The sequence below is a fragment of the Piliocolobus tephrosceles genome, chromosome 2 (assembly GCF_002776525.5).
Source record: "Piliocolobus tephrosceles isolate RC106 chromosome 2, ASM277652v3, whole genome shotgun sequence".
In the NCBI taxonomy this organism is placed as follows: Eukaryota; Metazoa; Chordata; class Mammalia; order Primates; family Cercopithecidae; genus Piliocolobus; species Piliocolobus tephrosceles.
The window spans coordinates 94,079,150-94,105,604 of record NC_045435.1 but is presented as its reverse complement, the minus strand read 5'-3'; the positions used below and the strand labels follow the sequence as shown (position 1 = coordinate 94,105,604).

Below are 26,455 nucleotides of genomic sequence, written 5' to 3'. Positions count from 1 at the left end.
GTCACCCACAGAGATAGGCACTAAGCAGTTTAGTTGCCATATCCTCACTTGCAAGGAGATAGAAGAAGGTGGAGAGATTCTGAGCATCTAACCTAATGCTGGTGACAAGGAGAGCAGAAGGCAAAAATGAAACCTCCAGATCACGTCCTTCTGAATTTCTGCAAATGTTTGACATAGAGCCAGTCTTCAAAGTGATGACAGTCCCTACAGATGGCTAAAGGCAATCATTTAACAAATTATATTAGAGTAAGATTCTAAATATTTGGCCATGATATGTGAATACCATTAAGAAACAGAAAGAAACAGATCTGAACCCTCATGGTGCCTTGGGCAAATTGGAAAAGGATGTCTCTCTTGGTGGAAACAGGCCTGTACCAGTTCTGCTGGGAGAGTCTGGCTGTATTAGCCCTCTCTGTAACTCTGCAGGGTGCTTGTTCAGGGCGTAACTTGTACATCTGTGAGTGGCAACCCTGCAATTAGGGATTAGTGAGGTGGCCATTACAGCTCAGATGAGTCTTTCCAACAGGATGTGTCCACACATCCCATTTCACAAATCCTCTACTTGACAGGATCCTCTACTACCAGGCCCTTTACTTGATGGGATGATAACAGGATACCAATGCACCTCTTTTCCAAAGAACTCTAGGGATGCAACCTTATTTGGCATCTCAGTTCTTCATCTCAGACTCCCAGGATGCACACTACTCTTTATCTCTGTACCTCTATGCATTCTTCACTTGTGTCTGCAGTGTCACTCCTCTGATCTCCCCACATCCAAATCCAAATCAAAGACTGTCTGTCTCAAATCCACCTTCTCAGACTTGTCCAGCTGGAAGTACTTTCTTCCTCTTTTAAATTCTTAGGAAACCTACCTCTTTGTTCTCTATTTTACTGATTTTGCATTTCCACTACCTAAATAAAAGTTCTAAGAATAAAGACCATGTCTGGAATGGATGAATGAATGAATAATTATCACCACAATATATATGTAGAAACTGCAGTGATATAAAAACACAAAGGAGGCAAAAAGAAAAATTAGGCTACCAGCCAACAGATACTACACAGTCCATTTGACCCATTTCTCCACACCTTCCATTGGGGAGTAAAAATGTGGAAAGCCCCTGGAAAAGTACACACACACAGAAAAGCTACTAAGTTCCCAGCACCAATGGCAGGGCCAGGTCAACTGCCAGAAGACACTATGGGTTCTACAGCAGACGCCTGGCCAATGATGAGACCACAAGCACCACAAAGGGAATCAGGGAAGAAATGTAGAGAGGTTAATTGTTCTATCTTCTATATTTTCATAAGTATTTGAAATATTTAATTTTAAAACATTTTTTAAAAAGAGTTATAGGGCACAAAGCCCTGACAGACATAGGGAAAGGCTACAAGATCAATTTGAGACCAGGGCTTAGGGTCTTAACAACAACTCCAACGAGAACCATAAGCCAAGATATGAAGACATTGAGGCCAAAAAGAGACAGTCAATGAGATACCAAAACAGTTAGAGACAGGACAGAAACACCCTAAAGTAAAATAAGAAAGGTACTTTTTTGGGAGCCGAGTAAACTGTGTGCTCCTCTAAAGGAAAGCAGTGTGCACTGACTCCAAATGTCAATTCCAAAACATCCTCTGTAGTTCTGTCTTTATGGAGCATCTACCTTATGCCAGGTATTGTCTTAAGTTAATAAAAAAGAAAAGGGTGACATTTCCAAGCGATGGTAATCAGGAGAACTAGTTTTACCACTCTCTAAAGGACCCAAATGTCCCCTCCAGGTTCTCTACTTCTCCATCCTATCCTTTGGTGATCAAACTTGCTTTTCCTCAAACATTAGTATTCAAGATAAATAAATACCCCTTCTGTTTTTCAGTTCTATCGTTACTAGTACTGCAAACTAGTGAAACCTCCATCTATTTTTTAAAAGTCTTTTAAAAATATTTGTGATGGTTTAATGAAGGTGACACTGTGATACTAACTTGTTTGTGCGTATTTGCGAGTGTATGTGAATGTACAGGATGGCAGCTGCTTGAAGGGTTAAAAGATTTTATAGGCTGCCACAGAAGAGTCTAAGAATGAAGACAACATCCTTGACATTGTTTTCCTTTGTAAAAATATACTTTATATTCCAAAAGACGGAAAAAAAAATACAAAAAGGAAGGGGCTTATCTTTACAGGGATTTGATATTTGTGAATTCAGGTTATGAGCTATTATGAGACAGCCTGTACTCAAATAAGAGATATGACTACTGCTCAAAACAGAATGAACTTCTGTTTCTGGAAAGATGAAGTAGAATTACTTTTCCCTGCTTCTCCCATGATATACCCTGGACATTACATATAAAATAAACATTCAAAAATTCTGACCAGCCTGGCCAGCAAGGCAAAACCCTGTCTCTACTAAAAATACAAAAATTAGCCAGGTGTGGTGGCACACACCTGTAATCCCAGCTACTCAGGAGGCTGAGGCACAAGAATCACTTGAACCCAGGAGGGAGAGGTTGCAGTGAGCTGAGATTGTGCCACTGTACTCCAACCTAGGTGACAGAGTGAGACCCTGTTTTAAAAATAAAAATAAAAATTCTGAAAGGTGAAGAAGGAAGACTGGCTAGGGACCTTGGGATTTGAGGAATGACATATCTGTGAGTCTGCTGAGTTTGTTTTTTCTTATTTGTTTGTTTGTTTGTCTCACATATCACAGACTGGGTGTTGGAGAAGCTAGCAAGAAATGCCAATGGGTACATACCGAAAAAAAAAAAAAAAAGTCAAACAAACTTTGTTCTCTCCAGTCAAAAAAACTAGAAAAGGTAAAGCATAACAAAACAAAAAACTTTTAGATAAAAAAAACTGCTCTACTCCAGCCAAACATCACACACACAAAAAAAAACTGCAGCCACCACACACCTGCCAACGAAGGCCAAGTGAACAGCCTAGACTTCTACCACTGTCCTGCAATAACAAGATGCCCCATTCTCCACCTCCCATCCTGCCGGGTTAGCATTAGAGAAGGCCAAGTAGTGGGTTAGAGGGCAGTAATGAGCCATTCTTTCCCACCACGTCACTGGGCAGACAGAATTTCTATCTCTCCCCAGCAATGATGAGCAGTCCCTTCCCCTAGGGTGTCAACAGAGGCCACGTAGGGAACCTGGACTTCTACGTCCATCGGGCAGTAATAAGACAGTCCTTCGCTTCCCCTGCTGGAGTGGTATCAAGAAAGACCAGCTAAAACAGAAGATTTTAGTAAGATTCAGATCTCATAATATCCAAAATGTAAGTTTCAATAGAAAATCACTGGCTATACTAAGAACCAGAAAAATCTCACCTTCAATGAGAAGAGCATTAACTGATGCCAACATCAAGATGACAGAGATATTAGAATTATCTACAAAGAGTTTAAAACAGCCACCATAAAAATGCTTCAATGGGCAATTATAAACTGCTTCCCAGGCTAGAATGCAGCAGTGCAATCATGGCTCACTGCAGCCTCAATCTCCAGGGCTCAAGCAATCCTTCCACCTTAGCATGCTGAATAGCTAGGAATATAGGTACATATCACTACATTTTTTTTTTTTTTTTTTTAGACACAGGGTCTCACTATGTTGCTCAGGCTGGTCTTGAACTCCCAAGCTCATGTGATCCTCCCACCTCAGGCTCTCAAAGTGCTGGGATTATAGGGGTGAGTCATCATACCCAGCCACTTTTAAAAAATGAAAAATAAAAACTCTCAGTGAAGAAAAAGAAGATATAAAAAACTAAATGGAGATTCTAGAATTAAAAATAAACTGAGGCAGCCAGGCATGGTGGCTCACGCCTGTAATCCTGGCACTTTGGTAGGCCAAGGCAGATGGATCACTTGAGGTCAGGAGTTCGAGACAGCCTGGCCAACATAGTAAAACTTCATCTCTACTAAAAATACAAAAATTAGCCGGGCATGGTGGCACACACCTGTAGTCTCAGACACTTGGGAGGCTGAGGCAGGAGAACCACTTGAATCCGGAGGCTGAGATGGCAGTGAGCCAAGATCACACCACTGCACTCCAGCCTGGGCTACAGAGTGAGACTCCATCAAACAAAACAAAACAAAACAAAACTGAGGCCAGGTGCAGTGGCTTACATCTACAATCCTAATGCTTTGAGAGGCCAAGGCAAGAGGATCACTTGAGACCAGGAGTTTGAGACCAGCCTAGACAACATAATGAGACACCATCTGTATGAAAATAATTAATTAATTAAAGTAAAAAACGCAATGGATGGGCTCAATAGAAATACGGGGGAGGGGAGAAGAATGAATGAGTAAACATGAAGGCAGAGAATAGAAATTACTCAATCTGAACAATATGAGGGGAACTAGATTGAAAACTATTTCACAGACACTTGGAGACCTGTGAGACTATAAAAAATGACCAAATATTCCTGTTACTTGAGTCCTGGAGGACAAAAGAAAGAAGACAGGGATGAAAAAGTATTCAAAGAAACAATTTCTGAATATTTCCCATACTGTGCAAAAGACATAAGCCCAGAGATTCAAGAAACTGAACAAATCCCAGAAAGGATAAACCCAAGAAACCCATGCCAGCACACAGACAGAAGCCCAACTTATGAAAACTAAACATAAAGAAAAAATCTTGAAAGCAGCAAGAGAAAAATAATACCTTACCTATAAGGGGAAAACAATTCAAATGACAGCAAATTTCTCACAGAAACCACGGAGGCTAAAAGGAAGTAGCACATTTTTTCCGAGTACTAAAAGAAAAGAACTGCCAACCCAGAATCCCATATTCAGCAAAAATATCCTTCAAGCAGCTAGGTGCAGCGGCATGTGCCTGCAGTCCCAACTACACTGCTTGAGCCCCAGCAGTTCAAGTCCAGCCTAGGCAACATAGCAAGACCTTGCCTCAAAAAAAAAAAAAAAAAAAGGCCGGGCACGGTGGCTCAAGCCTGTAATCCCAGCACTTTGGGAGGCCGAGACGGGCGCATCACGAAGTCAGGAGATCGAGACCATCCTGGCTAACATGGTGAAACCCCGTCTCTACTAAAAAATACAAAAAACTAGCTGGGCGAGGTGGTGGGCGCCTGTAGTCCCAGCTACTCGGGAGGCTGAGGCAGGAGAATGGCGTGAACCCGAGAGGAGGCCTTGCAGTGAGCTGAGATCCGGCCACTGCACTCCAGCCTGGGTGACAGAGCAAGACTCCATTTCAAAAAAAAAAAAAAAAGGAATAAAAGAAAAATTAAAGCATACTTAGACGAAGGAACATTAAAGGAATTTGTCAAGAAGTTCTCTAAACAGAAAGTAAATGATAAAAGAAATCCTGGAACATCAGGAAGAAAGAAAGAACAATAGAAAGGGTAAAAACTTTTAAAAATATGACAGATTAATCTCTCATGAGTTTTCTAAATGATGTTTGGTAAATGAAGCACTAATTACAATGTCTCATGTGGTTCTCAACATATGTAAAGGAAATATTTAAGACAATTATAAATGGGAGGGTTCAAAGACATAAAAGGAGGTAAAGTTTCTACATTTCATTTGAAATAGTAAAACACTGACATCAGGAGACCACGACAAGTCATACACATACACACACACACACACACAAACACATACACACCCCACTAAAAAGCTATACAAAGAGATATACTAAAAAACACTACAGATTATAAAATGAAATTACTACTTTTTGAGACAGGGTCTCACTGTCACCCAGTCTGGAACACAGTGGCACAATCATGGCTCACTGCAGCCTCGACCTCAAGTCATCCTTCTGCCTCAGCCTCAAGGCTCAAGTGATCCTTTTGCCTCAGCCTCCCAAGCAGCTAGAACTACAGACATGTACCACTACACCCAGCTAATTTTTTTAAAGATGTATTTTGTAGAGACAGAGTCTTACTATGTTGCCATGGTTGGTCTTGAATTCCTGTTCTCAAGCAATCTGCCCATCTCAGCTTCCCAAAGTACTGGGATTACAGGCATAAGCCACTAGGCCTGGCCTAAAATGTAATTATTTTAAAATGTTCAAATTACTCACAAGAAGTCAAGGAAAAGAAAATGGAGAAAACAACAACAACAACAACGAACAGAACAAACACAAAACAAAAAAGGGCAGACTTATTTCCTAATATATATCAATGATTACATTACATGTAAAGGGTCTAAATATGACAATTGAAGACAGAGACTGACGGTAGATAAAAGACATGAACCAATTATATACTATCTACATGAAATTCACTTCCAATATACCAATATAGATAGGTTGAAAATAAATGGATGGAAAAAATATAGCATGTAAACATTAATCAAAAGAAGCAAGAGTTATATTATCATCAGATAGACTTCAGAGCAAAGAAAATGTCCAGGAACAGAGAAGGATATTACATAATGATAAAAGAATAAGTCCACCAAGAAGGCATAATAATCCTAAATGTGTTTGCACCAAACTTCAAAGATGTAAATAAGTGAAGCAAAAACTAATAAAGTGAAAGGAGGAATAGACAAATCCATAGTTGTAACTGGAGAGTTCAACCACCTCCACCTCAAAAATTGATAAGACAAGTAAACAGAAATTAGCAAAGATTTTAAAAAAGAACTAAAAAACACTATCAACTAAAGGATATAATCATCATTTATAATATTCCATCTAACAACAGAAGAACTCCTTTAAAGACCCCACAGAATAGGCTGGACACAGTGGCTCATACCTGTAATGCCAACCCTCTGGGAGGCCGAGGTGGGAGGACTGCTGAGAACAGGAGTTTAAGACAAGAAACCACAGAATATCTACCAAGATAGACCATATCCTGGGTTATAAGACAAACCTCAATAAATTTAAAAGAATTCAGGCCAGGCGCAGTGGCTCAAGCCTGTAATCCCAGCACTTTGGGAGGCCGAGATGGGCGGATCACGAGGTCAGGAGATCGAGACCATCCTGGCTAACACGGTGAAACCCCGTCTCTACTAAAAACTACAAAAAAAAACTAGCCGGGCGAGGTGGTGGCGCCTGTAGTCCCAGCTACCCGGGAGGCTGAGGCAGGAGAATGGCGTGAACCCGGGAGGCGGAGCTTGCAGTGAGCTGAGATCCGGCCACAGCACTCCAGCCTGGACGACAGAGCGAGACTCCGTCTCAAAAAAAAAAAAAAAAAAAAAAAAAGAATTCATACAAAGTGTGTTATATGACCACAATGTAATCAAATTATAAATTAATAACAGAAAGGTAATGAAAACCTCCAAGCACTTGAAAATAAGGCAAACACTTTTAAATAATCCATAGGTTAAAAAGGAAATATCAAGGAAATTTAAAAAATACATTGAACTGGATGAAAATGAAAATATATCAAAATTTGTGGCACACAGCTAAAGCAGTACTGAGAGGGAAATTCATAGCACTAAATGTTTACGTTCAGAAAGAAGAAAAGTCTCAAAACAATAATTTAAGCTCACAGGTCAAGAAACTAGAAGAAGAGCAAAATAAGCTTAAATCACAAACATGGAAGGAAATCATAGGGTAGAAATCAATGAAATGGAAAAATTTAAAAACAGAGAAAAACCAATGAAACAAAAAGTTGGTCCTTTGGATAGAGTGATACTTCATCTCAAAAAAATTGTATTTCTATATACTAACAATGAACATATGGAAACCAAAACTTAAAATACCATTTATAATCACTTTAAAAAATAATCTCAATAAAGCTCTAATTTTTAAAATAAAATGCTTAGATGTAAATCTAACAAAACATACACAGAACTTGTATGCTGAAAACTACAAAACATTCCTGAAATCGAAGTGCTAAATAAATGGGGAGATATATCATGTTTTATGGATTGGAAGAGTCAACATAGCAAAGATGTCAATTCTTCCCCCAAATTGATATACAGGTTTAATGCAACTACTGAAAAAAAAAATAAGCAAGAGAGTTTGTGGCTATAGATAAGATTATTCTAAAATGCATATGGAAAGGCAAAGAAACTAAAATAGCTAAAGCAATTCTGAAAAAAGAATAAAATAGGAAAAACCATGCTATCCTACTTCAAGACTTATTATATAGCTATAGTAATGAAGATTGTGTGGTATTGTCAGAAAAATAGACATAGATAAATGAAACAGAATACAGAATCCAAAAATATACTTACATAAGTATATCTAACTGATTTTTTTACAAAGTGCAAACATAATTTAAGGGAGGAGGGGTAGTCGTTTCTACAAATAGTGCCGGGAGTAAAAAGAAAGAATCTTGACCTAAACCTCACATCTTACATAAAAATTAACTCAAGATTTATCATAGATTTAAATATGAAAAATAAAACTATAAAACTGGACAAAACATAGGAGGAAATCTTCAGGACCTATGGCTTAGTGAGGAGCTCTTAGATATGACACCAAAAGCATAATCCATAAAGATAATTCAGAAAACTGGACTGCAACAAAATTGTACACTTTTTCTCTATGAAAGCCCATGTGAAGAGGATGAAAAGACAAGCTAGAAATTGGGAGAAAATATCTGTAAACCACATATCTGATAAGCAACTCAAACCTAGACTGTATAAAGAACTCTTGAAATTCAACAGTGAAAAAATACAAACAATCCAATTTTAAAATGGGAAAAACACACATACAGACATTTCACCAAAGAGGATATATGGATGGCAAATTAGAGCATGAAAAGATACTGAACTATTATGAAACTGCAACTTGAGAGCCCAATGAGATAATACTACCTACCCATCAGAACAGCTAAAATGATAAATAGTGACAGTATCAAATACTGGCAAGCATGGAGAGAAACTGGATCTCTCATGCATTACTGGACTGTAAAATGGTATACTCTAGAAAAGTTTGGGCCAGGCACAGTGGCTCATGCCTGTAATCCCAGCACTTTGGCAGGCTGAGGTGGGTGGATCACCTGAGGTCAAGGGTTCGAGACCAGCCTGGCCAACATGGTGATACCCCGTCTCCACCAAAAACACAAAAATTAGTTAGGCGTGGTGGTGGGCACCTGTAATCCCAGCTACTTGGGAGGCTGAGGCAGGAGAATTGCTTGAACCTGGGAGGTGGAGGTTGCAGTGAGCCGAGACTGCACCATTGTACTCCAGCCTGGGCGACAGAATGAGACTTTGTCTCAAAAAAAAAAAAAAAAAAAGCCATTTGGCAGTTTATTTTAAAACTAAACATGGAATTACTGTACAATCTACCAATCACACTCCTGGTATTTATCCCAGAGAAATAAAAACTCATGTCTACACAAAAACCTCTGTATAATTGCTCATTGCAGCTTTATTTATAACCAAACCTGGAAACAACTAACATGTCCTACAAATAGTGAATGGTTAAACAAACCACAGTATATTCATTCCATGGACTACTCAGCAAATAAGAGGAATAAACTACTGTACTGGTACACAGAACAACTTGAATGGATCTCAAGTGCATTATGCTTGGTTGTAAAAAGCCAGTATCAAAAGGTTATATACCATATGCATCCTTTCATGTAACATTCTTGAAATGACAAACTTAGAGAAACGGAGGGCTGATAAACAGTTGTCAGAGATTAGGGATGGTAGAGAAGAGGGGAACAGGTGTGACTATGAATGAATAGCCAAAGGCAGATCTTTGTGGAGATGGAATAATTCTGTATCTTGATTGCCGTGATGATTACAGGAATCTACATGATAAAGTGACAGTACTACACACACACACACACACACACACACACACACTTTATACCCACATCAATTTCCTGGAGTTACTATTGTACTAGGATTATATAATATGTAATCAATGGGGAAAACTAGGTGAAGCATACATGAGATTTCTCTGTACTACCTTTGCAAATTCCTGCAACTATAATTATCTTAAAATAAAAGCTAGGAAAAAAGTATTAACTTAAGATCTTACGTACTGGTTACTTAAATTATGCTCATACTTTTTTGTTTAAATATCATTTTTAAATATCTCCACCAATGGAACAATAATCTTATCTGCTAATTAACTATAATTTTGATGTTTTATGCATGAACATTGAAGGGCACACTTTATAGTGAATAGCTCCCTAACTACATGACATTTCCAAACTGGAAGTACTATAATCTCAGGACTCTTTGAAATAAAGCTGCTCAAAGATAACTAGTATTCAACTTAAAACAGGAAAGTGGCTGGGTGTGGTGGCTCACACCTGTAATCCCAAAACTTTGGGAGGCAGAGGCAGGTGGATCAGCTGAGGCTGGGAGTTCGAGACCAGCCTGACCAACATGGAGAAACCCTGTCTCTGCTAAAAATACAAAATCAGCCAGGTATGGTGGTGCATGCCTGTAATCCCAGCTATTCTGGAGGCTGAGGCAGGAGAACAGCTTGAACCCAGGAGGCAGAGGTTGCAGTGAGCCGAGATCGTGCCGTTGCACTCCAGCCTGGGCAACAAGAAGGAAACTCCATCTAAAAAAAAAAACAAAACAAAACTAGGGCCGGGTGCGGTGGCTCATGCCTGTAATCCTAGCACTTTGGGAGGCCGAGGGGGGCAGATCATGAGGTCAGGAGATCAAGACCATCCTGGCTAACATGGTGAAACCCCATCTCTACTAAAAGTACAAAAAAATTAGCCGGGCATGGTAGCAGGTGCCTGTAGTCCCAGCTACTCAGGAGGCTGAGGCAGGAGAATGGTGTGAACCCGGGAGGCAGCAGTTGCAGCGAGCCAGCCAGAAGTTGCAGCGAGCCGAGGTAGAGCCACTGCACTCCAGCCTGGGCGACACAGTGAGACTCCGTTTGAAAAAAAAAAAAAAAACTAGGAAAGCAGGCTGAGCATGGTGGCTCATACCTGTCATCCCAGCACTTTGGGAGGCAGAGGTGGGAGGACTGCTTGAGCCCAAGAATTTGAGACCAGCCTGGGAAACACAATGATATCCCATCTCTACAAAAAATTAAAAAAAAAAAAAAAAAAAAAAAAAGCCAGGCATGGTGGCACATACCTGTGGTCGCAGCTACTCAGGAGTCTGAGGTGAGAGTCTTGAGCTCAGGAGGTCAAGGCTGTGTGAGCTGTGACTACATCACTGCACTCCAGCTGAGGTAACAAAGTGAGACCCTGTCTTAAAAAAAAATAGAAAGAAAGAAAAAGAAAAAAAAGAAAAGAAAAGAAAATCAACTCCACAAGGACAAAGGCAGCTTCAGAATGTTCACACAAAGAGACAATGGAATGTCTTCCAGATCTTAGCAGATCCTTCCACGAGGCAGTGGATGTCATAACCTACCACCTTGCCTGGGATATATTAGGAAGCACTCAGTAAACACTGCTAAGTAAATGAATTGAATGACCTAAAGGCTACCTTATTGTTGCTCACTGAAACAAGAAATGCAGGTTTACAGATCCCTTGCCATAATTCTGATCTACAGTTTGAACACTTTTCCACAATAAATCTGTACTTGGAGAGAAAAAGAGAAAGGTTTATACAGATGACATTTGTCTAAAAGTAGAGTAAAGTAGTAATCAAATACACAGCATCCGTGTTCTTAGTTTTATAAAAATATATTTTAATTTGACTCCCTTATTTCCTAAATCCTCTTCCCAGCATGTTTGTAAATTGCTCATGCCATATATTATCTCTGTTCTATCAACAAAGACTTTGTGCCTATGCTGCAGGCTACCCTTGTTTCTGCTTTTTCTTCCACCTTTTACCCTTAACCCCTCCTCAAGCCCCTACCACACACACTGAGAGAGGGAGAGGCTGAGAGAGAGAAACAGAAAGAAAGAGAGAAAGAGAGAGATGACTGCACCTTGCAAAATAGGAATTTAGACAAAACAGGGTTCATTTGGCACACAAATATTCAAACACAAAGTGTTCACCATAAAGTATATACAGAATACAGAAGACTCAAATACACAATACAGAAGACAAAACTGAGTTGTGTCACCCTTACTGAATTCACCTTCAGCCACAGGACTTGAGAACTGGTTACCAAATTTGTAGATTCTATTAAGGCTCCAAGTTGCTTGGGGATGGAGTGAACAGGAGGGTAGAGGTCAGTTTTGTCATTTGTTAGGAACTGAGAAGGGTAGGGAACTAAACTTGATAGGGCCTTTTACACTGATAATGTTATTAAATGCTTGTAACTATAAGGTAGACATAATCTACACTGGCTAGGTGGGAAAACTGCAGCTCTAAGGCTCAAGAGGTAGAGCCAGATTGAACCCACACTTCCTTACTTCAAATATTCTAAAGCTGACGATCTTTCCACCACATCCTTCTTCTATAAATCCAACCTTGGGGATTACAGCTACTCCCTTTCTCTAAAATAATTTCTTCTCCTTAGAGCACTAATAAGCTCATCAGAGACCTGTTGGTAGACGAAGAAGCCTGAGATTACACTTGTTACAACTGCTCTTTATCCACTGTATTACCTTGAAGTCAGGTTGTCCTCTCTCTGACCATGTTACTTTTTGAATATAGTTGATTTCTAAGTTATTCTAAGAATAAAAAAACACTGAGACTCCAAGATGGCTTCTGTTGCAAGTACAAACACTTATATCAGAGCTATTAACAACATTGTCCAAAATGTACTTTCCAGAGGAAACTCTATTTGTTTATTTAATTCTATCTAGCAACGTTAAACAATTTCCAGTTGCTTCCATTTCTCATTTTACTAAAATTATCTTTAGCGGGATCAACTCTCCTCTGCAAAATGTAATTAAATATCATCCTCTATGTTGGTTCTGAGCTGTATTCTTTTCTGACCATGTCACAAATTTCACCAATTACTTTCCACACTGGCAAGTCTTTCGTGGCTTTGATTTCTACAAACCTAATTTTTCCCCAAGTGCTTTATCCTTCTGGCTCTGGAGGTACATGTGTAAATCTGTAATGAACACAAAACCTGTAACGGAACGTCCTACACCCAGTGCTCTGAAAAGTTGGTTCAGTGTATCCAATATTTAAAGTCTTATAACACTGGCATGCTAAGGGAAGTTTGCTATTCAGATTAAACAATGCTCTGATGTGAGATTCGTGAATGGTTAAAGAAACAGTCGTCCCCTCTCTCACTCCCCATCTCTTCCAACTGGGAGAAGCCCTCGGCGCCCATCTGTCAGCCCAGGGTTCCCGCAGTCGCGTGTCTTGGGTGCCCCCGGGGTCCAGGGAGAGGCTGGCGGGAGAAAGGGGACAAAGGACTCCAAGAAGCCGAGGGAAGCCCCGTGGGGAGCCCCATGGTCAAGGCCGGGCCTGAGGGCGGGGCTGGCCCTGGGCCGCCTCCACCTCTGGGCCCGCCCTGCGCCACACCCTAACCCGCCTGCTCTCTGCTAACGGGTTGCGGCACCCGCCTCCGCCCTTCAGCCCTCACCTCGCCCCGACGGCGGCCTTCGGAAGTCGGCGCCCGCCAGCTACCCGCCGCCTCCTCAGCAACCTTAGCCGACCGGGCGGACCCGGCCCAGGTCACCGGCGGCCCAGGCGCAGGTAGGCGGTAGTGCGCGTGCGCGAGCCTTGAGCCCCCATTCGCTGCTGCTAAGCGACACCCGCACCCAAACCGACCAATCCCGGCGCGCCTCCACAGCCCCCGTCCCGGCGAAGGCGCGACTGTAGTGGTTGTTAAAGGGCGACGACCCAAACTGAGAGGGAGCGTGACGGGGACGCGCGTCTCACAACTTTCTTCCCACCTCCCGGCTCTCACCGCGGCGGTTTGAGGTCCAAGCCTGTAATTCTCACGTCCGGAGGTGAGAAGGAGCCTTCGTGCTATAAGCTCGATTCCTGCCGGGGTAGCAACCGGACTGACGTCTGGAGGCGGGGAGGCTCCGCGTGACAGTGTGATACGCCCGGGGCGTGTGTTCTGCGGTCCGCGCGGCTGGGCTGGAGGCCCGACATAGGCAAACCAAAGAGCACAACCTACTGCCAGCCTGGATAGGGCGCCAAAGTCCGACCCAGAGGGACACACCCCAAGCTGGGGGCGGAGGCACCCACAAGTGGATGACCGGGTGGAAGGATATTAGGTAGCAGAGTCCGTCCATTTATTCGTTTAGCAAGGATTGCGCACCTGCTGTGTGCCAGGGCTTGTGGACAAAGCGAGGAATTCCTGACAGGAAAAACTATGTTAAGAGAGGAGGGCGGGGTGAGAGCACCCTTCAAACAATCAAACACCTGTATAAATACAAATTGTTCTTCAGGGAGGAGAAGGGGTTTTGAGAGAATTTACAGAAGCTTCTAGGCTGGTGTTGGGAACCACAGGAGGCTAACTAGGCAAAGGGGAGAGGAAGTGTGTTTCAGATGGAGAGATCAGCATGTATATAAGGACTCTGTGGAAGGCAGCAGAGCTCCTTTGAGGGATGAAAAGAAACCCAGAAAGGGGGTAATGGAAAGTTAGTGCTTAATAGATACAGAATTTCAGCTGGAGAAGATGAAACAGTTCTGGAAATGGTTAGTAGTGATGATCGCACAACAATGTGAATGTACCAAATGCCACAGATCTGCACACTTAAAAGTGGTTATGTACATTTTACCAAAAAAGAAAAGAAACTCGGAGTTTAGAGAGTAAAGGAGTAGAGTGAGATCCACTAGAGCGAATAGAAGGAAGGGGCCAGACCATGTAGGATCTTATGGGCCATAGTGGAAAGTTTAGGACCGCGGAACACTGATCAAAATTGCATTTTATAAAATTCACTTTGGCTGCTAAAGTGCAAATCAAAATGGAGAAATCTCAATAAAGCTATGATGGTATTTGCCTGGGAGCCAGTGCAGTCATCTGAGCAAGAGAGAATGGAGCTGGAGTGTGGACTGGTGTGAGAGTGAAGAAAAAGAGATCTGAGCAGGCTGCAGAGAAATACAGGAGCAAAATCAATAGGACTTGGTGATGAGTTGGATGTGAAGGGGCGATGAAGTAGCTTCAAGGATGAGGCCACTGTTCAGCCTTGGATAAATGGATGGATGGTGGAGGGATTCACAGATATGGAGAACACTGGAAGAGGAGATAAAATGGATCTTGAGCTCCATCTTAGACAAGTTGAATTTGAGGCACCTTTGAGACTTGGTTAGGATTTTGCAATGATTCGTTTTTTATGTCAACCTGACTAGGTTAAAAGATACTCAGATTCCTGGGGGAACATTATTTCTGGGTATGTCTATGAGGGTGTTCTCAGGAGATATTGGCATTTGAATCAATGCACTGAGTAAGGAAGATCTGTCCTCATCCAATATGGGCAGGCACCATCTAATAGAAAGAACAAAAAGGCAGAGGAAAGGCAAATTCTCTGTTCTGGAGTTGGGACACCCCTCTTCTGCTCTTGGCATCAGAACTCCAGGTTCCCCTAATCTCCTAACTCCAGGAGATTAGGTAGTAGAGTCCATCCATGTATTCATTTAGCAACTATTGAGCCTTTGGACTCCAAGACTTGTACCAGTGGTTCCTCAGGTTCTCCCGGCTTGGGCCTTGAACTGGGAGATACACCATTCAGCTTCCCTGGTTCTGAGTTCAAACGATTCTCCAGCCTTAGCCTCCCAAGTAGCCGGGACTACAGGCACGTGCCACCATGCCTGGCTAATTTTTGTATTTTTAGTAGAGACAGGGTTTCATCATGTTAGCCAGACTGGTCTCAAACTTCTGACCTCAAATGATCTGCCTACCTCGGCCTCCCAAAGTGCTGGGGTTATAGGTGTGAGCCACCGCACCCAGCCCTTCCTTGACCTTTCAACAGCATTTGTCATTGCTGTCCTGTCTGTCCTTTTCAGTCACTGTTTAAAAAAAAAAAAAAAGCCATAACCCCCTCTCTCCTGGTTTTCCTCTCCCTATATCTCTAGTCTCTTTCTTCCCTCAGTCTCCATTGCAGCTTCTTTTCCTCTGTCATAAGAGAAACTATCACATTCTCCTTAGGCAGTCTTATCCACTGCATAGTTCCAGTCAGTTTCTACAAGTGATGTTTCTCAAAGCTGTATCTCCAGCCTAGTCTTTGTCCCTGAGTTTCAGCCCCAAATAGTCAGCCACAAGCCTCCACATCATTTGATATCACCTCACACTATACATTTCCACAACTGAATTTATCACCTTCATTTCCAGTCCAGCGTCTCCCCCACTGTTCCCTGCCTCCATAAGGGGCATCACCACTTTCTCAGTTGCTTAACCCAGAACCCCAGAAGGCATCCCTAATTTCCCTTTTCTATCCCTCCCCACTCGATCACTAAGGCCTGCCAAGTCTACTTCCAATGCCTCTCAAATGCGTACACTTCTTTTCTCATTGCTCCCACTATCTCTGGCCTGCCTTCTTGTAGCAGCCTTGTCACTGTTCTTTTTGTTTCTCATCTGGGTGTCTTCCCTAACTTTCACCATGTTACAGCCAATAAAACTCTAAATGCATCTCAGGCTTCATCATTCATTCGCCTAAAACCATACATGGCTCCCATTGCTCCTAGGAGAGTACAGAATCTGGATACCAGTGTCCTGCTTAACCTCCACTTTGCCTTTATACTGCCTTTATAAAACTTTTCTTCTGGAGGGCTTTCCCTGTAGGCTGGAACAGGTTGGTCCCCTATACCACCTGCCTCACCCTAACACCATCTCGTTTTTTCTTTTTTTACCTGATAGAAACTTTAATGATGTGGCCAGGCGCGGTGGCTGAAGCCTGTAATCCCAGCACTCTGGGAGGCCGATACGGGCGGATCACGAGGTCAGGAGATCGAGACCATCCTGGCTAACACCGTGAAACCCCGTCTCTACTAAAAAATACAGAAAACGGCCGGGCGCGGTGGCTCAAGCCTGTAATCCCAGCACTTTGGGAGGCCGAGACGGTGGATCACGAGGTCAGGAGATCGAGCCCATCCTGGCCTACACGGTGAAACCCCCTCTCTACCAAAAAATACAAACAACTAGCCGGGCGAGGTGGTGGGAGCCTGTAGTCCCAGCTACTCGGGAGGCTGAGGCAGGAGAATGGCGTAAACCCGGGAGGCGGAGCTTGCAGTGAGCCGAGATCGCACCACTGCACTCCAGCCCGGGTGACAGAGACTCCGTCTGAAAAAAAAAAAACAAAAAACAAAAAACTAGCCGGGCGAGGTGGCAGACACCTGTAGTCCCAGCTACTCGGGAGGCTGAGGCAGGAGAATGGCGTGAACCCGGGAGGCAGAGCTTGCAGTGAGCTGAGATCTGGCCACTGCACTGCAGCCTGGGCGACAAAGCGAGACTCCGTCTCAAAAAAAAAAAAAAAAAGAAAGAAACTTTAATGATGTTAAAAAAAACCAATCAGGCCGGGCCTGGTGGCTCATGCCTGTAATCCCAGCACTTTGGAAGGCCGAGGCAGGCAGATCACGAGGTCAGGAGATCAAGACCATCCTGGCTAACACACTGAAACCCTGTCTCTACTAAAAAAAAAAAAAAAAAAAAAATTAGCTGGGCTTGATGGCGAGCGCCTGTAGTCCCAGCTACTCGGGAGGCTGAGGCAGGAGAATGGTGTAAACCCAGGAGGCGGAGCTTGCAGTGAGCCGAGGTCATGCCACTGCACTCAAGCCTGGGCGACACAGCAAGACTCCGTCTCAAAAAAACAAAAAACAATCAATTCCTTCTATAAACTGCACTCAAAACCTTCGCTTTAGGCCAGGCTTGGTGGCTCACACCTGTAATCTCAGCATTTTGGGAGGCCAAGGTGGGTGGTTCACCTGAGGTCAGGAGTTCGAGGCCAGCCTGACCAACATGGTAAAACCCCCATCTCTACTAAAAACACAAAATTAGCTGGGCGTGGTGGTGCATGCCTGAAATGCCGGCTACTTGGGAGGCTGAGGCAGGAGAATTGCTTGAACCCAGGAGGTGGAGGTTGCAGTGAGCTGAGATTGCACCATTGTACTCCAGCCTGGGCAACAAGAGTGAAACTCTGTCTCAAACAATAACAACAACAACAACAAAAACCGGGGCCAGGCAGGATGGCTCACGCCTGTAATCCCAGCACTTTGGGAGGCCAAGGCAGATGGATCATGAGGTCAGGAGTTCAAGACCAGCCTGGCCAACATAGTGAAACCCCGTCTCTACTAAAAATACAAAAAAATTAGCTGGGCATGGTGGCGCTTGCCCATAGTCCCAGACTACTCGGGAGGCTGAGGCAGGAGAATTTCTTGAACCTGGGAGATGGAGGTTACAGTGAGCTGAGATTGCACCACTGCACTCCAGCTTGAGCAACAGAGTGAGACTTTATCTCAAAACAAAACAAAAACAAACAAAAAAAACAAAACCCATTCACTTTATTCCTCAAAACATGTATGTCCCAGTTCCCTCCATTTCAGAGCCATAAACATAAAGCCTAGAGATAAGATACTTAATACCCAGGACAGATCTTTGTGTGTATATATACATACTATATGTAGCATTATGTTATATAGTATTACATAAATTACATGGAATTTTGCATAAGATTGGTAAGCAAGTCACTTAAACTTTATGAACAAAAGTATGGGCCGGGCATGGTGGTTCATGCCCGTAATCCCAGGGAAGCTTTCAGAGGTGGGAGGATTGTTGTCTGGGCCATTTCATGTTATTGTCATTCCTTACTTGTCTTAACAGGAATAGGGCTGAGTGAAACTAAGCAAGACCTACATCCTGCTCGTGATGGTTCTTTTTCTGCCCACTTTGTTTCTCTGAAAGCTTTGGGGAATTTTCCTGAGGAGGAAGCCTGATGCAGAGTTAACAGTGCAGGCTTGGTAACCAGGAAGTCCTGAGTCCGCCCCAGCTCAGGGGTTACCGCACTTCTCTCACCGGGTTTACCTCTCTCTGAAATGGGATGAAAGCAGGCGGGGTGCGGTAGCTCACACCTGTAATCCCAGCACTTTGGGAGGCCAAAGCGGGCGGATCACGAGGTCAGGAGTTCAAGACCAGCCTGACCAACATGGCGAAACCCCATCTCTACTAAAGATACAAAAAAAAATTAGCCAGGTGTGGTGGCAGGCACCTGTAATCCCAGCTACTCAGGAAGCTGAGGCAGGAGAATCGCTTGAGCCCCGGAGGCAGAGGTTGCAATGAGCCAAGATCACACCACTGCACTCCAGCCTGGGTGACAGAGTGAGACTCTGTCTCAAAAAAAAAGAAAAGAAAAGAAATGGGATGAAAGCTGCCTTTTCACAGGTTTGAATAAAGGGGTTGTGGAAAGAAAGCCCAGTAAAGCAGATGAGCTTGCTCAGGATCAGGGCCACCATTCAGGGGAATAAAGCTCTAGGGAGCTCCCCTTTTTAGGAGTAGGCTCCCAAGATCTCCCTCCTAAATGAAGTGCTCACTCCAGGGAAAATGAATCTTGTTACCACATCCACCACGGATGGCTAGAACAGGGGACCCGTACCACACAGCAGGAGGTGAGCAGAGGCAGATCAGCAGGGGGGCATTAGGATCAGCGGGGGCATTAGATTCTTACAGCAGCATGGACCCTATTGTGAACTGTACTTGCGAGAGATCTAGGTTGCATACTCCTAATGAGAATCTAAATGCCTGCTGATGTGAGGTAAAACAGTTTCACACCAAAACCACCCCCAACCCCGTGGAAGACAAGAAAAATTGTCTTCCACGAAACCAGTTCCTGGTACCAAAAAGGCTGGGGACCACTGGTCTAGAAGACTACAACCAGTTCAGTTTTAGTGATCACCAGGAGTAACCATGTGGCCCAAGAGGGTATGTCCAGCTCCCTCCTTGCATCTTGCGGCACACCACCTTTGCAGTATGGTGCCTGGGCAGTCCCGGGTTGTTAAGGGTGAGAGTTCTAAAGCCAGACTGCCCGTATTCAGAGACTGGCTTTGCTAAGGAACCATGGGCAAGTTACTTAACCTGTTTCCTCATCTGTAAAATGGAGAAAATACCAGTGCTTTTTAGGGTTGCCAACCTAATAAACATTATTCCTGCCCCAAATAAGTCTAGGCTATGTGGAAAAAACGTGAATTTCTCCTTCAGGAAAGAGTAAAACTAATACCAGAGTTTTCCTGGCCCTGCAGATTTGGCCTGGCAGGAGACAATGCCATAGTCAATGTTCATGCTCCAGATGCAGACCTGGAGACACCAGAGTGATGTAGAGAGGACAGTGGATTTGAAGCCATATATCTGGGTTCCAGACATGCTGTGTGATGCCGAGCAAGCCACTTCTGCAGATAGATTAAGCATGCACACCCAGCACTTTGGGAGGCGGAGTGGGGAGGATCACAAGGTTAGGAGATCGAGACCATCCTGGCTAACATGGTGAAACCCCGTTTCTACCAAAAAAAAAAATTAGCCAGGCGTGGTGGCGGGCACCTGTAGTCCCAGCTACTCGGGAGGCTGAGGCAGGAGAATGGCTTGAACCCGGGAGGCGGAGCTTGCAGTGAGCCGAGATCGCGCCACTGCACTCCAGCCTGGGCGACACAGCGAGACTCCATCTCAAAAAAAAAAAAAAAAAAAACCATGCACAGCCTAACACTGGAGGTGCTCAGGCCAGGTAGGTCAACAGTAGACCCAGCCCCGACCCACAAGTTTCCCTCTCCAGACTGCGCAAGCGCAAAGGATACGTAACCGGTCCCGGTGTTCTGGGGGCGGGGATCGAGGAAGGCGCTGAGTGTCGCTCCTGCGCGTCCAGTCACAAATGACGTCCCTTCTGTCTCTCGCCCTGTAGGCGGGAGCATCCAATCAACGTCGACAGCGTAGGCCCCACCTTTCGTGGGTCGAGTCGCTTGGCGGTCGTGGTTCGGGAGGTTCCTCGGGATGTCGGTGGCTTTCGTACCGGACTGGCTGAGGGGCAAGGCGGAAGTCAATCAAGAGACTATCCAGCGGGTAAGCATCCACGCGGGCGGGCGGGCGAAGAGAAGAAGTCGGGATCCCGAGTGGCCACGGGGTGCGAGAAGCATCCTGTGGTGAGCGGCCTCCCAGCTGACTGTGAAGGGTGCTGAGCAGCCGGGGTGCGGGGTGAGATGGGCACAAAATCAGCACAGGCGCCGGGGCAGGATAGCCCGGCATGGGGTTCTGTCCCCCGCCGTCCAGACGTCACACTGCACTAACCCTTTCTCTTTTTTTTTTTTTTTTTTTTTCGAGACGTTGTCTCGTTCTGTTGTCCAGGCTGAAGTGCAGTGGCGTCATCTCGGCTCACTGCAACCTCCGCCTCCCGGGTTCAAGCGATTCACCTGCCTCAGCCTCTTGGGTAGCTGGGATTACAGGAGTGCGCCACGCCCGGCTAATTTTTGTATTTTTAGTACGGGGTTTCACCGTGTTGGCCAGGCTAGTCTCGAACTCCTGACCTCGTGATCCACGCAGCTCGGCCTCCCAAAGTGCTAGGATTACAGGCGTGAGCCACTGCCCCCGGCCTGCACTGACCCTTTCTTTCTCTGATCTTTCAGCTCCTTGAGGAGAATGACCAGCTGATCCGCTGTATTGTGGAGTATCAGAACAAGGGCCGGGGGAACGAGTGCGTCCAGTAAGTGCCTCCGCCCCCGGGCGCCTCACCTGTGGGTAGAGGGAAAGCCTGTATGATATGGTGCTTTCTCGAACTAAGAGTCTTGGGTGATTGATCGCAGTTAAGCCCCTCTTCGAACTGAGGAAAGAGAGCCCCAAAGAGTTTGCTAACCTGCCTAAGAGCATACAAGTACACTGTGGAGCCTGGGGTCAGACGTGGCTCTTTCTTCAAAACGTGAATTATTCTCACTGCAAAACCTCCTTCACTCAAAGCTATGCCAGCTGATGACAACAGGGATGGGGGTGGGAGCACACAGAAAACTAGGCTCAGGAGATTGGAGCCATGGCCCCTTTCTCATCTTGGATCCCCGCCTCATCCTTTCTCTGTTAAGTGAAGGGGTCAGGCCATTTGACTGCTAAGCTCCCTCTCATTTCTAACTTCCCATCAGTCTGTTAGTGACACACACACAAAGACAAAGGATTTCCGAGTTCAGTCAAAGGTGAATTCTGCATCATAGTTTAATGCACTCCCTAAGCAGATACCAAAATGAGAGAAAATAGAATCTGAGTCTCTTTTCCGAATCTACTCCAGGTATTATGCCCATTTTTTTCTTTTCGTTATTTTTTATTTATTTATTTATTTTTGAGACAGAGTCTTCCTCTGTCGCCCAGGCTGGAGTGCAGTGGTGCAATCACGGTCCACTGCAACCTCCACCTCCGAGGTTTAAGCAATTCTCGTGCCTCAGCCTCCCGAGTAGCTGGGACTACAGGCGTGTGCCATCATGCCCTGCTAATTTTTGTATTTTTAGTAGAGACGGGGTTTCACCATGTTGGCCAGGATGGTCTCAAACTCCTGACCTCAGATGATCCACCTGCCTCAACCTCCCAAAGTGTTGGAATTACAGGCATGAGCCACTGCTCCCGGCCTTATGCCCATTTCTTATAGAAAAATATATTATTTCATTGTTACTGAAGATGTTTCACAATCCCTACCCCCTAGAAAAAGTACCTACAGTCCCTCACTGAATACCTTAATAGAATAGTAGAGATACCAATTTTTGGGTTAATCTTTACATCTGACTCTGGCATTTGGTAATTTGGTTTTTAAAAGTTTATAATAAATACCTTCTCCTTTTTCTATATGAAAAATGGTTGCAAAACCTTCCATTTGGTACAGTAATTCGCAACCCAAGGGTAAGAAAGTTATCAAAATCTCCTAGTGGGATTTTTCAATTGCACAGGGCCATGCTTTCTGACCCCTTGTCTGATTTATTTTTCTGGGTGAAGAACTATACTCCCCTATAAACTTATGTTGATCATGAAAATGTTTTGTCCCTTCTTGAAGTTGTTGAACAGATATTTTATAAGTACAGTTGGTCCTCTGTATCCATGGGTTCTGCATTGCATTTCAAAAATATTGGGGAGCACAAAACAATAAAAAATAGCAACACAACAATAAAAAACAATATAGTATAACAACTAGTTATATGGCATTTAAATTGTATTAGGTATTATAAGTAATCTAGAGAGTATTTAAAGTATGTGAGCCAGGTGTGGTGGCTCACACCTGTATTCCCAGTACTTTGGGAGGCCAAGGCAGGCAGATCATCTGAGGTCAGGAGTTCAAGACCAGCTTGGCCAACATGGCAAAACCCCGTCTCTACTAAAAACTAAAAATACAAAAATTAGCCAGGCATGGTGGTGTGTGCCTGTAATCCCATCTACCTGGGAGGCCAAGGCAGGAGAATTGCTTTAACTTGAACTCGGGAGTTGGAGGTTGCAGCGAGCCAAGATCACCCCACTGCACTCTAGCCTGGGCGACAGAGCAAGACTCCATCTCAATAAATAAGTATATGATATGGGAGGATGTGTGTAGGTTATATTACAAATACTATGCCATTTTATATAAGGGACTTGAGCTTGAGCATCCTCGGATTTCGATATTTAAGGGGAGGAGGGAGGTGTCCTGGAACCAATCCCCTGTGGATACCAAGGGACAACTGCACTCCTGGTACCAGGCACAGTTTCAGACTCTGGGAAATCCGTAGTAAAACAGATACTAGCTCTGCACTCACAGAGCTGACATTCTAGACTCTAGAATCTATAAGAAAATGTATAATTAGGCCCATAATAATGAGTGCTTTGAATAAGAATAAAGCAGAGTAAGTCGGGGGAGGAGTGCTATTTTATACATGGTATGTCTGATAAGGTGATATTTGAGTAGAGACCTGGGGTAAGGGAGCCAGCTATGCAGTAGTAAGGCATAGTGAGATAAGTAAGACAGAGAAAGCATCAGGTGGAAAAGCTCCCAAGTAGGAGTGTGCTGGATATCTTCAAGTCACAGGAAGGAGGCCACTGTGGCCAGTATTCAGTTAACAAAGGTATAGCCATAAGAGATGAGATCAGAGGGGTACTGGAGACCCCAATCATGTAGGGCCTTATTAGGACACAAGAACAGCTCACCTTTACTCTGAATGAGATGGGAGCCTTTGGAAGGTTTTGAATAGACATGTAACAACATGTAACATGATCTTGATTTAAATTGTACAATGATCTCTCAGACTGTTGTGTGGAGAATAAAGTAGGGTGCAAAGATAGATAGATCTGGGAGACTAGGTGTCTACTGCAATAGTCCAAGCAAGAAATGATGGTAGCTATGAAAGTAATCAGTGAGAATGGGTGAGAATCTGACTATATTTTCCTTAAATATGTTAAACAAGAAGGTTGATAACAGTGAGTCATCCAGTTAGTAGATGAGCCATTCCACTAGAGTGGGTAAATTATTTTCCAGTTTTTTGTTCATGGTCGGTAAAAACAAGCCTCTGATTTTTGCCTGTTTTTTTTTTTTTGCCCATAGGTACCAGCATGTGTTACATAGAAATCTCATTTATTTGGCTACCATTGCAGATGCCAGTCCAACCAGCACTTCAAAGGCAATGGAATAATCTTTCAAAAGCAATAGAATAATCTTCCATTTGGCTGTTGTGAGGAGTAATTGAATGTAATCCATCTCTTACAAAATGGAGACAGGACCTTTATCAACTCAACTGGTTAAAACATGAATGAAACCTCCGTGGCTCTTTCAAAAAATGTGAAAATGTGAAGAAAGCTCCTAACTTCAACTGTATTCTCAATGTAAATATTTTTTAAATAATTAAGCAAATCCCTCAATAAGTTGAGCCCAGGTGTCCTCTTTCCTAAACTTGGAGCATGTTTGGATAACAAAGACATCACTGGGATGTTCAAGTCTACTTTTTAGTTTCAACCTGAAGAGGAAACTGAGTAGGTATTGGGCAGGAATTGGTGAGACTCCTGACTTGAGACCTTGCTAAATGGACATGTAACTGTATGCTCCTTCCTACCAGTTTGCAAATGTGGTCCCCTGACTGCTGTTTTCAGATTGCTTTGAAATAAAGCTTATTTTTCTATAAAATACTGATGTGGAGGTATAGATGTTTTCATGTAATAAGTATTCCATTTGGTTTTCAAGAATAACTTTGAGGACTTAACTGTAAGGTATATAACAACAATGCTATTATCATTGCCAACAAAATGAATAGTGATTTCTAGTTATTGTCTAATATCATCTGATAATAGATGTTTAATTTTCTTCAGTTATCAGATAGTCTTTTTGTTGATTTATCTGAACCAGAATCCAAACAAGATTCACACATTGTATTTTGTTGATGTTCCTTTAAGTCACTTAAAGAATACTTAATAGTTCCTTTCTTTATTTATTTGTTGAAAGAACTAGGTGTTTACCCTAGAATTTTCTCATGTTCTACATACAGTTGTATCTCTGTAGTTTTGTTAACCATGTGTCACTATCATCCACTTTTTCCTGTAAACTAGTAGATCTAGAGGCTCATGCAGACTCGTGTTCTAATATTTTTAGCAGGAATATACTAGAAGGTGATAAGTACTTGCTTTTGCATCACATAAGGAGTGACCTGATTTATTTTCAAGTTCCCAACCAGCCTTTCACTTAAATTATGATCCACCCAGCTTTGATCTGGTAATTAATTAGAGATTACATAATGAGGATTTTCTAATTTATCATTCTTTCTGACTTTATTAGCTGTATTCTATAAACAACTTTCACTCTTGGAGATATATCTGAAAGATGAGGCAAGAGATTCTTGTAAATATATCCAAAATTAGAAGTCCAGGTCCTGCTCCTTTTTTTTGGAGTCAAGGGTTGCAACCTAGGGCAACTGTAAATAAAATACATGTAAATAGTGAAGAGATAACTCATTTTGAATGCCAGCTCTATCCCTTAACCTCTGAAAGCTCTGTTTCCTCACTACTAAAGTGAGGATAATGAAAATAGCATCTGCCTCCTGAGATTGTGAGATTAAGATAATGTGGCTGAGAACTGGGCACATGTTAATCTGTGTTAGCGCTGATGTGTTATCTGAGGGCTCTGGCTCTTTCTTTTTTGTTTTTCCTTTTTGGGTTTTTTTTTTCAGTTTTTTTTTTTTTTTAAACGGAATCTTGCTCTGTCAGAGTGCAATGGCGCAATTTCAGCTCACTGCAACCTCTACCTCCCAAGTTCAAGCAATTCTCCTGCCTCAGCCTCCCAAGTAGCTGGGATTACAGGCACGTGCCACCATGCCCAGCTAATTTTGTGTTTTCAGTAGAGACAGGGTTTCACCATGTTAGCAGGGCTGGTCTGTAACTCCTTACCTCAGATGATCCACCTGCCTCAGCCTCCCAAAGTGCTGGGATTATAGGCATGAGCCACTGTGCCCGGCCAGCTCTGGCTCTTTGTAGGCCCTTTCAGATCTGAGAGGGAGCTTGTTTCTTTGCTCCTTCACCCAATCTGCTATCCTATGGTTTTAGCCCATTTGTAGTCTTCCTCCTCCACTGTTCATGGGGTTGATACCATCTTCTATACCAGCTGGCACAAGTGGGCTGCTCATGGGCCTGATCTGGTCAGCAGATGTGTTTGGGCTATGCAGTGTTTTAAATTTTGAGTTAGTTGATAACTAAAAATAAGAGGGGCCGGCATGATGGCTCATGCCTGTAATGCCAACACTTTGGGAAGCTGAGGCGGGAGGATCACTTGATCCCAGGAATTGAGACCAGCCTGGGCAACCCAGGGACACTCCATCTCTAG

At 43.5% G+C, this 26,455-nt stretch overlaps 2 protein-coding genes across 4 annotated transcripts in view; one reads left to right on the top strand and one right to left on the bottom strand.

The window, feature by feature from the left end:
• The window catches only part of SEC22C (SEC22 homolog C, vesicle trafficking protein), a 35,616-nt gene extending 21,783 nt beyond the window's left edge, over window positions 1-13,833 (bottom strand). The window contains exons 1-2 of one of the 3 annotated variants that reach the window (XM_026454877.1): window positions 13,318-13,467; window positions 10,956-11,068 (exon numbers count right to left, since the gene is read on the bottom strand). The gene's annotated coding sequence lies outside the window, so the exon portion shown is untranslated. Of the gene's footprint in view, window positions 1-10,955; window positions 11,069-13,317; window positions 13,468-13,644 lie in introns of those variants that run through there. The other 2 variants (XM_023231485.3, XM_023231484.1) reach the window with 2 other exon arrangements.
• Window positions 13,308-24,771, top strand: SS18L2 (SS18 like 2). Its single transcript, XM_023231487.2, has 4 exons — window positions 13,308-13,430; window positions 20,564-20,721; window positions 21,282-21,358; window positions 24,194-24,771. Exons 2-4 carry the CDS (start codon window positions 20,653-20,655, stop codon window positions 24,279-24,281), a joined length of 234 nt encoding a protein of 77 aa, XP_023087255.1. The 5' UTR covers window positions 13,308-13,430; window positions 20,564-20,652; the 3' UTR covers window positions 24,282-24,771.
• The last annotated feature ends 1,684 nt before the right edge of the window (window positions 24,772-26,455 follow it).

Coding starts and splice junctions, on each gene's coding strand:
- SS18L2 (XM_023231487.2), top strand. CDS start 20,653: ATGTCGGTGGCTTTCGTACCGGACTGGCTGAGGGGCAAGGCGGAAGTC. Junction 20,722..21,281: donor ATCAAGAGACTATCCAGCGG/GTAAGCATCCAC, acceptor CTGATCTTTCAG/CTCCTTGAGGAGAATGACCA. Junction 21,359..24,193: donor CGGGGGAACGAGTGCGTCCA/GTAAGTGCCTCC, acceptor TTTTGCCCATAG/GTACCAGCATGTGTTACATA.